General features: G+C 43.7%; 1 protein-coding gene across 1 annotated transcript in view; it reads right to left on the reverse strand.

Annotated features, from left to right (window-relative positions):
• Window positions 1–11,413, reverse strand: part of ADAP2 (ArfGAP with dual PH domains 2) — a 40,304-nt gene that overhangs the window by 21,573 nt on the left and 7,318 nt on the right. Inside the window, exons 4-6 of the mRNA XM_006891064.1 lie at window positions 6,816–6,895; window positions 5,300–5,305; window positions 4,788–4,900 (exon numbers count right to left, since the gene is read on the reverse strand). Of these exons, the coding sequence (XP_006891126.1) occupies window positions 4,788–4,900; window positions 5,300–5,305; window positions 6,816–6,895 (199 nt within the window). The remainder of the gene's footprint in view (window positions 1–4,787; window positions 4,901–5,299; window positions 5,306–6,815; window positions 6,896–11,413) is intronic.

Below are 11,413 nucleotides of genomic sequence, written 5' to 3' on the forward strand. Positions count from 1 at the left end.
TCTGTTCTGCATAATGGGAATTCCAGAACACTTGATAGATAGTGCTAATGTGAAACCTATATTTGGACCAGGAGGCAGTCGTCAGAACAGAGCAAGTTTCAAAATTGGGGAGGGTATATGACAGTGTCCTATCTCCATACATTCAGAATTTGATGGTGCACACACACAAAAATAATAAAATAACAAAAACAAAAAAACCACAAATAAAAAGCATATTGGTGAAGATGGAGCAGGATAGGATAGGGCAAGATTCAACTCTGTAGTTCATAGGGATGTTGTGAGTCATAGTCAATTTAATGGCACCCAACAACTATGTAACTTTTGTGCGTAAGGAGTTGGGCTGCCAACCTGAAGGCAGGTGGTTCAAATCCATCAACTGTTCCATGGAGGAAGATGAACAGTCTCCTCCTATGTGATTTACAGTTTCTGAAAACCCACTGGAGGGTCAGTGATATGTTGATTCCAACTCAACAGCAATGAGATGTGTTGGGATTTTTTTAAAATAACTTTTCATTAACTCAAACTCATTGTCATGAAGTAGGAAGTGACTCAGAGCTGACCCTCCAGTGGATTTTCAGAGGCTGTAAATCCACCTGAACTGGTGGATTTTTACTCTAAATAAATGGACATAGAATCTGAATGTATATTTCTCTGAAAAAAATATACAAATAGCCAATATGTGCATGAACATTACCACCAATAAGCATCAAAGAAATGCAGATCAAAACCACAATGAAATACCACCTCACCCCACTAAGATGTAAAAAAAGTTATATATTAAGTATTGCTGAGGTTATAGAGCAAGCAGAAGCCTTGTCCACTGCTAACAGGAATGAAAAATGGCACTACCACTGTGAAAAACAATTTGAAAGTCCTCCAAAAAGATAAACATAGCAATAACATAAGACCCCACAATTCTACTCCAAGATGTACTTATTTGTGAACTTAATTGGAACCGATGTATAGCTGACTCCCATCAGGCAGTGAATCACATGAGAGGAGATTGTTCATCTCTCTCCCTAGAACAGCTGGTGAATTCAAAACATCTTTGGGTTGACAACACAATGCAACGCCTTACCACTAAGCCACATGAACTCTCAATATACACGTAAGAAAAAGAAAAACCTATGCCCACAAAGAAACTTATACATAAAAAAGAAGAAAAACATCTTATACATGACTATTATATCAACATCATCCACACTAGCCAAATAGTGAAAGCAAATTAAACAAATATTCATTGGCTGAGAAAGAATTAAAATGTAATATGTTCATGCCCCCCCCTCTCATTGCTATGGAGTTGGGTCCAACTCATATCTGAGCCTCTAGCAGATTTTAGAGTCTATAAATTAAATTGCAAGGGAAGAGACTGTCTATGTTTCACCCATTGAGCTGTCAATGAATTCCAACTGCCAGAGAATATGGCCTTGGGGTTAGCAGTATAACTCTCCAAAGACTGGCTCACCAATAGTGGGTTACTATCCAGCAGTAAAAAAATGAAGGACTGGGAGATACTACACCATAGATGAGCAGGCTCTGAAAACTTAATACTAACTTTAAACTGGAAGGGCGCTCTGGTGGCCTACTGGCAAGAAGCTGCGCTGCAATCCCTAAGGTGTGCGGTTCGTATCCACCAGATGCTCTGCTGGAGACGGAGGGGCAATCTCCTCCTGTGCCAGTCGGATTAGATCTCTCTCTCTCTCACATACACACACACACTAATAAAAAATAAATAGAAATAAGTTTAAAAGGGAAAAAAGCCCACCCTCAAGTCAGAAATAACTCATAGCTCTGCCTGGATTGTCAGAGGTAGTAAATCACACAGAAAAATCACACACTGCTTCTGAAGCAGCTGGCGGGTTCAAACTGCCTGCCTTTGGGTGCAACTCTATCCACTAGGGCACCAGAATAAAAAAAGACCATATATCATGCAATCCTGTTTGGAGAAAAGTCCAAAATAAGCAATCTTAGATATAAAGTAGATTGGTGGTGGCCTAAAACTAAAGGAAGAAGCTTGATGGCGGAGTGGTTGAATGTTTGACTGCTAACCAAAACGTTGTCAGTTCAAAACTCACCAGCTGTTCCAAGAGAGAAATAAGTGGTTGTTTTCTGTCCTATAGGGCTACTATGAGCTGGAACCTCCGCAAGGCAATGGTCTTTTTAAGGCCAGGGGAGACGGACGACTGCCGCTAAGGGCTGTAAAGATTTTTCCTAAAGTGATAAAAATGTTCTACAACTGACTGTACACCTACCTATGAATATCCTAAAAACCAATGAACTTTATAAGTGAATGAATTATATGATGTGCAAACTGTATCTAAATCAATCTGTTGAAACAAAATGTAAAGTCTTGCTTTGACCTATAAAGCCCTCTTCTGTGTAACCTCATCTCCCGCAAACCTCTTTGCTCATGCTATACCAGTCCCTTCGACCTTCTTGACACCCCTCAGAATCTCCTATTCCACCCTTAACTCAGGCCAGGACTATGGCTTGTGACGAAGCAGTTTGTGCAGTGCAAACCCCAAGGTTGAGAAGGCAAGCAATAACTGCCCAAGGAAGCTGCCCCCCTCAGAGAGACCACTATTTTGTAATTGTCACAAAGGCTTGTGTACTAAGCATAGCCCTGCTTAGGGTTTTCACCCCTTCTATCCTTTCCCAGATAGCCACAGAATCTACTCCTCATATTTTATTTAGTTCTCTGCTCCAGTGACATCAGAGAGGCCATTCCTAACAAATTTATGGTTTTCCCTGAGTGCCTCTTCAATTCTCACCACTAATCCCTCACTCTGCCACTTTTCTTCACAGAATTTGTTAATACTTACTGGTCCATACAGAGTTACACTGCTCCTATCTAAAAGTGGCCTGTTTAAACTTACCAGCAGCTCCACAGAAGAGGGCTGAGCAATCTCCTCCAGTATAATTTACAGCCTCTGAAAACCCACTGTAAGGTCAACTTATGAGTGCGCCAAATCAACAGCAATGAGTATTAGCAAGTCAATTACATACTGGTTGATGCTTTGTTTCTTTTTCCCTCCACTTATATGAGGGCACCACGAGAACAGGAGCTTTGTTGACTTCACTGCTGTATCTCAGTTCCTAGGACAACATCTAACACATAGTAGGTACTCAAAAAGCAATTCTTGAGTGAATTAACGAAATAAAATCAAACTGTCACCAAATGCCACGGACAGGCCTAGGCAAGCAGGAGGCATGTGTTTTAGCAGGCTGGAAAGATTATATAAAAGAGGAAATAGTAGCAGAATGTTGGAAGTTTATTTGACTGAGATTCTCCATTAAAAAAAGAACAAAAATGCCTCACTTCCATCAAGTCTGTTCCGACTCATAGTGACCCTCCATCCGCTTTATGAGGCTATAAATTGTGATGGGTGGTTTCTCAACACTCTCCTCCTCAGGAGCCGCTGGTGGAGTCAAATTGCCAGAGATGCTTGGTCTCTGAGTGAGCATCGAAACTCACTACAGACTCTATCACCATAGCACCAAACACCACAAAAATATTAGATTATCCAATGCTGGCGAGGTTGTGGAGAGACTGGAACCCTGATTCACTGTTGGTGGGACTGTAAAATGGTGCAACCACTGTGGAAAGCATTGTGGCGCTTTCTCAAAAAGTTGCAAATAAAGATACCATTTGACCCAGCAATTCCACTACTGGGAATATACCCTAAAGAGACCATAAATGACATCCAAGTAGATATATGCATACCCATGTTTATCGCGGCTTTGTTTACAATAGCAAAGAGTTGGAAACAACCTAAATGCCCATCAACAAACAAATGGGTAGAGAAGCTGTGGTATATTTGCACAATGGAATAATATGCTGCATTGAAAAACAAGGAACTCATGCAATATTATTCAAAATGGGTGACCCTGGAGGACATTATGCTGAGTGAGGTATCTCAGTCACAAAGGGACAAATGCTATACGGTGCCACTGTTGTAGAATGAGGCTGGCATTGGGGTGGGGGTAAGACTGAGAAAAACTGGATGAAATATGTTTATGGCATTGAAGTCTATGGGGGAGAGAATAGTCTAAAAGTATTATGTTTTAGGGCATTATTTTTATCGTAGGAGTATGTAATGAGGGTTGCAGAGTGGATTATATTTGGGGGTGGGTGGTGGGGTTTGGGGAGGTGCAGGGGGATTGCGTACCAATGAGGGAGTTTTTCCTTAGCTTTTCAAGGAGAGGAGCAAAGGGGAGGAGGGGGAGGGGGGTGTGCGGGGAGAAGGGTGCAACAATGAATGAATGGAATTCCAAAATCTCTGTAGATGTTCATTGAAATGAAAAATAAACAAACTAAATTAAAGAAAAAAAAGTCCCAAACCAAATCCATTGTTGTCCAGTATAGGACAGGATAGGACAAAGGACTGCCCCGTAAGTTTCTAGAGTCCTTACAACAGCAGACTGACGTCTCTATCTCCTATAGAGCAGCTGGTGAGTTCAAACAGCCAACCTTCTGATTAGCAGCTAAGCAAATAAGCACTGTGCCACCAGGGCTCCCTCATCCACAAGGGACTATTTTAAAAGTAGACCTCGGGGAGCTCTGGTGGCCTAGTGGCAAGGAGCTGCAACTGCAATCCCAGAGGCTCACGGTTCGAATCCACCAGATGCTCTGCCGGGAAAGGAGGGGCAATCTCCTCCTGTACCAGTCAGATCTGATTTGACGGTACACACACACAAAAATAAAAAAAAAATTTAAAAAAAAGTAGCCCTCAGTGGGTTGAGGGCCAAGTGCTGAGAGAAGGGCTCCCCAAGGTCTGGCCTCTTACCTCTTCTTTAGTGAAGTACTTCAAGAGGCCTTCTTTGGCCAGAAGGACAAACTTTCTCCGCAGGAACTGTGCATTGTCTCTTCCCCGCTTCCACAGGAATCCCTCTCGGTAACCTTGGACAAGCAAAGATGAGAGGCAATTGAGTGTTCACGACCTTAGAATGAACACACAGCTCACTAAGCACATAGGCTTTCAGGTTGAACAAGCCTTTCATCAGCTGCCCAAAATTTCAGGTTGAACAAGCCTTTCATCAGCTGCCCAAATGTCTCAACTTGGTAATTTTAGCTGTAGGACACAGCGTCCCATTTGGAGCCAATTTTGGGGTGGCTTTATACTTTCCATTGGGCTTTCCCATTCATCAGAGCCTTTTTTTCCTTGACTTTTCCTGGATGCTGGCTTTCTCAGGGATGGAGTACACAAAGCAATCATAAAAATGGACAAGTAGGCGAGCTCTGGTGGCCTAGTGGAAAGAAGCTGCACTGCAATCTCAGAGGTGCATGGTTTGAATCCACCGGATGCTCTGCTGGAGAAGGAGGGACAATCTCCTCCTGTACCAGTCAGATTTGATTTGACAGTACACACACACACACACAAATAATAAAATAAAAAATTTTTAAAGAAACCACAAAACGGACAAGTAAAGCAGTGTTTGTTTTGCTTACTGGGTACTTCCTCCCTGCCATGGGCTTTGATTCTGAAGGAAGATACTGTGAGGTTTGGAGAGAGCTAGAATCCAATCAAAACTAGAAGCACAATATTTGATGTGGCAAAAATGTGAAACGGTTAGTAAACACAAGTGAGCTGGGCTTGTCTTGCTTACTGGGTAACCAGGCACTAGTGTGTCTCTTAAACCCTTAAAAGGGTTAAATATTGAGAAACTGGGCTTGTACTGAAAGGGGTCTTAAAACATGAAGTCTGACTACTTCACCTAGACATCAATCCAACAAAACTACCCAGAGTGCAGGAATAATGAGTGACCTCCGAGTTGGTGTGAGGAATAATATGTGTGAACTGACTGTCTCTGGGTCCCAAGAAGGTCCCTGTAATGTCTGTGGAGTCAGAACCAAATTGGCCGACCCTCCATCAGGTGTTCAGAGGCTGCCCAGGGCATAGAAGAGACCGTCCATCTTTTTTCTTCGGGGTGACTAGTGAATTCAAACTGCCTGACTTTGAGTTGGCAGCACAATTCCTTACCCACTAAGCCACCAGAGCCGTCACAACTTCCTTTAAGCTACTGCCCTTCACATTATCAGTTTGAGGCAGAAAGCCTTGGAGATCTGCTGGGTAAAGATTACAGCCAATAAACCTCTCAGAGGCACAGGTCTAACACATGGGGTTACCATGAGTCAGAACCAGCTTGGTAGCAAGAGGTCTGTGTGTCTTTGTTTGACCTCCCAGTGGCTTCATACACTGCTCTCCGGATCAGTATCAGCCTAGAGCAAGAGAAGCTGGGCAGACACTTCCACCAGAGGTTATTAGGCCTTGCACAAAAGCAGAACCAAACCTTCTACCACTGAGTCAATGTTGGCTCATTGTAACCCTCCATCAGGTTTTCGAAGACGTAAATCTATACAGGAGGAGACAGCCCATGTTTCTCCCTCAGAATGGCTGGTGGATTTGCACCTTTCAGTCAGCAGTGCAACACGTAACAAACTAGGCCACCAGAGCTCCTTACACAAACAGGAAGGGAGATGGAAGCCCAGCCCAAACTCCTCACCAAACCTCGGACCCCACCAGGAGCGACATTAGCCAAGAGCATGGCTTGTTTCTCTAACCGGTCAGCTCATGAGGAAGTCTTTCTGCAATCTGTGCAAAGAGCTTGCCAGCACTTGAGACAAATACACATCTCTGCTGTTCAAACCATAAATTCCCATCAACCAATGTGCTTCACCTCTTTTCAGGGAAAGGAGAATGTGGCAGGGCGAAGGCTAGGGGTATCTCTTGATTGGACCTTGCTTCTAATAGATGGCCACTTTGTTTTCTAGAGCTCATCAGAATACAAACTTCGAAACATGATGAAAATGTTACCTGGGGGTGACATGACCTTCCCGTCCGCCATAAACTCCTGTCGCTCGTACTTAGCGCGAATCCATTGTTCCTTTAAGACCCTGAGTTAATAGAGAGAATCTCTGGTCAGCTTTATCTGATGCATTTTCTTCCCACAGTAACTCTCCAAGATCGTGGGTTTGAAAATGAACATTGGTAGCACAGTGGGTTAAGCACTGGGCTTTTTTGCATCTCTCAGTCACTCTGTGGGAGAAACACGAGGCAGTCTGCTCCTGTAAAGATTTGTCGACTCAATAAATATTTACACCCTTGGAAACTTTATGGTGGTGTTACTCGAAGCCGTTGAAACAACTATAATTCATAACGGCTCTATGAACAGGCTGTGACCTTACCCTATTTGTGCCATCCTCACAATCTCTGCCTCTAGGATTTCTCAAACTCAGTACTATTTGACATTTGGGACCAGAGAATTCTTTCTTGTGAGGAACTGTGCTTTACAAGATTCTTGGCATCATCCCAAGATAAGATGCCAGGAGCACCACAACCAGCCCTCTTCAACTTGTCACAGTTGGACATTGCCCAGTGTTCCCTTGGTAAAGGTGGAGAGTAAAAATGTCCACTGGTTATTCCAGGACCAACCTCAGCCTTTGGATCAATGAGGCAGGTACCTGGGCCCTCTGGACCATCTACACTGCCATCTACTATGCCAAGAACACAGCGTTCAGTATGGATTGCATCTCAATATCAAGAAAACAAAAATCCTAGCCACTGGACCAATAGGCAACATCATGATGGATGGAGAAAAGAGTGAAACTGTCAACAACTTCATCTTAGTTTGATACACAATTAATACCCTTGGTACTAACAATCAGGAGATGTATTGCACTGAGAGAGTCTTTAGTCAGAGTCCTCTCCAAATTATTGAGGAGCAATAATGTCAGTTTGAGGAATAAGGTGCACCTGATGCAAGCCATGGTCTTTTCAGTCATTTTCTAATCATCTAAGAGCTGGACTATAACTAAGGATGAGAGAAGAAGAGTTGATGCCTTTGAATTGTGGTGTTGGAAAAGAGTGCTAGACATCCCACTGACTGCCAACAGAACAAAGAGATAATGTCTTGGTGAAGGTGCAGCCTGAGTGCTCCTTGGTGCCAAAAATGATAAAGCTTCATCTCACATACTTTGGGCATGTTGCTAGAAGTTACTCCCTGGAGAGGAACATCATGTTTGGGAGGGGAGAGGGACAGAGAGGAAGCCCCTGAACCAGGTGGATTCGCACAGTGACAGGGCCTGACAGTGCTGAAGATTGTGAGGATGGCACAGGATAGGGCTGAGTTCAGATCTATTGTTGTGAGTTGTACTCTACATGATGGCACCTAACAACAACAACTGTCATGTTTATAAGCTTGAGCTGAAATGGTCCAAAAATGTCTCTCCCTGTGACCTATTCATGAAATCAGGAGATTGAACCAGAGAGAGAAGTTGTCTTGGGGTCAAACCACGTGGGGTCTTGTCCCTTTCTATCATTTAGCCCCTGTGTGACCAAAGCAAGCTACTTAACTCTTGTGAACTATGCCAAAGATATTACCAAATTTTATACAAATAATGCATGTGTTATACAGCTTTTTAATCCTATGCAATCTCCTGGCCTGATAGTTCCTGATGAGAATGATGTGTTATATGCACATGTGCAATATTTGCATCAGAGTGTTCTATGCAAAAATACATCAGAATTGTTGAGAGATTTTAAACTGAGGAGGACCTGAAGTGCTTGCTGCAAAGGGTCAAGGACTGCAGTCTCCAAATATGGATTGAGGCTCAATGTCAAGAAGACAAAGATTCTCACCACTTGGGCCAATTGGCAGCATCAGGATGGATGGCGAAGAGATTGAGCTTATTCACAGCTATAGTTTGCTTGGCTCCACAGTCAACACTCTCGGCACAAGTAGCCAGGAAATTAAAAGACGTATTGTGATGGCAAAATATGCTGTTAGGGACCTCTCCAAAGTACTGAAGAGCAACGGTGTCTCTCTAGAGACTAAGGTGCATCTGATACAGGCCGCGGTCTTTGCTCTCACTTGTTATGCATCAGAAAGTTGGACAATGACCAAGGAGGATAGAAGGAGAATTGATGCCTTTGAGCTGTGGTGCTGGAGATGAGAATTATTGAGGGTACCATGGACTGCTAGGAAAACAAACAGATTCGTCCTGGAAAGGGTCAAACTGGGCGGCTCCTTGGAGGCAAGGATTCTGAGGCTCCATCTGACATACTTTGGACATATTGTAATGAGAGACCCGTCCTTGGAAAGGGACATCATACTTAGTAGAGTGGAGGGACAGCACAGGAGGGGAAGGCCCTCTATGAGGTGGATTGATTCAGTGACTGGGGTAATCGGTATGGGTGTATCAGAGACAGTGCGATTGGCACAGGACAGAGCAGAGTTTAGGGCTGTTGTACATAGGGTTGCTATGAGTCACAAGTGACTCAATGGCACATAACAACAAATATATATACATATACATACACACACATATATATGTATACATACATACATATGTATATATATGTATATATGGAGCACATAGGAAGTTTTCAGTGCTAGCTCAACTAGATATTGGCATTCATGACATCAGAAAAAACTCGATGAAGTCAATTTGTCATCAGATCCAACCAGCTCATAGCTGACTCTCCAGCAGGTGTTCAGAGGTTATAAAGTGCACAGGAGATTATCCATCCTTCTCCCAAGGAGCGGCTGGTGGATTTGAACTGCTTGTCTTTGAGGTGACAATGCAATTCCTTACCTCCAAGGCTACCAGAGCTATCCTATGTAGCCAAGTGGTGACTTATTTTATTTGGTTTCCTCTTCCCTTGCAGGCAAATGTTTTAAGGCTTGTATGGCATTGCCCCATGGCTATAAGCAATGACCTAGGGCTGGACACTTGGGCCAAAATAATCAATCAGAGCTCTTCCCTAAGATGTAGACTAAAACCTGAAGAGCGGTTGATCAGGAGCTTACTCTAGGACCAAGGTGGAAGGTACAAGCTTGGGACCTGGCAAAGACTTGCTCTCAGCTCTATAAAGGAAGGTCTAAGCTAAGGACTAGCTAAGGAGGACACAGTGACAAGAAATGGAATCTGAGAAAACTGATGGTGAGTGAGTTCCTTATCTGGTTCTTTCAGAAGTTGGCTCCACTGTAGGTTAATCCTTAGAACCTATTCCATTTCTTTCACCTGCACTGTCGTAAACTGAGCTTCTTTTAAATGCCCTTACAATAATCAGAAGTCCTCTTGCCTGGTCCACAGCGCTTACTCCCTAGATATTGAGGAGAGTCACTAACCTCCTCGGGGGGTGAGAACCCTGGGCCACAGCACTGGAGTGGGGAGAAGAAATGGAGGCCAGGAGCCACCTGTCCTCATCCTGGTGATGGGGAATTTAGAGGAGCTTTAGAACAGTGAGGAGAGGAGCTCTGGTGGCCTAGTGGCAAGAAGCTGCACTGCAATCCCAGAGGTGTGCAGTTCGAATCCACCAGATGCTCTGCTGGAGAAGGAGGGACAATCTCCTCCTGTACCAGTCAGATCTGATTTGACGATACACACACACACAAAATAATTAAAAAAATGAAGGAAAAAAAAACAGTGAGGGGAAATCCAGCAATATTCAGCTGAAAAGGCTGAGAGGGTAGGAAAGGTGCTGTAGTCATAGCAAGTCACGTTTGTGAAATGCTGGCAGAAAGACTGACACATAGTAGGTGCTTCCTTTTACCTTGGAACAAAAGACTAGCAGCAATGAAGCAAAATGAGACCCACTCAAGTTGAACTTGTCATGTGATGAATGTGACATCAAGTTGACACATTCCTCAGCTCGGACAGGGGCCAGACAATCCAAAAGCTGATTCAAAGCAGTATTTATGAAATGTGTACCATGTATTAGGTGCTGTGTGAGAAACTTTACATCTGCTAGCTAATTTAATCTTGATAACCATGCTAGGATGCAGATATAATGATCCACATTGCAGAGATGAGAATGCTAAGGAACAGAGGTGTGGTGACTTCACCACCAAGTGGTGATAAAACCAGGAATCAAAGGGGCCGAAAGCTTGCAAGCTGTTCCCCTCATGAAGCTGTCTGTCTAGAGGGATGCCCGCTCCTTCATTTACACAGGTGCTATCCAGTGGCTGTGATGACAAAGCTGAGACCCTGAGCAGGAGATTCAAGCAGCTAACCTGCAGAGGGGCCCAGGGGGTCACGTTGGACCAGTATCCCTCAGACCCCTCTCTTCTTGGGGACTTGAACATTTGCTGCTTCATCTTTCTCATGTTACACTGAATTCTCCCAACAGTCCAGAGACCAAATCAGACAAGCTAGGCCCAGTTCAGCCTCTTTAAGCTTCAATTTTCCCATCAGGATCATAAAAATACTAACAGTACTTACTTATCTTGAAGCACTGTTGAGGAAATGAAACAAATTAATGCACATAAGCATGTAGCACAGGGCCTTCTGTTGTTGTTATTATGTGCCGTCGAGTCCGCTTGCGACTCATAGCAACCCTATGTACAACAGCCCTAAACTCCGCTCTGTCCTGTGCCAATCGCACTGTCTCTGACACTCCCATCCCAATTA

This window comes from Elephantulus edwardii, unplaced genomic scaffold, assembly GCF_000299155.1.
Source record: "Elephantulus edwardii isolate Elephantulus edwardi_28Jun2011 unplaced genomic scaffold, EleEdw1.0 scaffold00094, whole genome shotgun sequence".
Classification (NCBI taxonomy): Eukaryota; Metazoa; Chordata; class Mammalia; order Macroscelidea; family Macroscelididae; genus Elephantulus; species Elephantulus edwardii.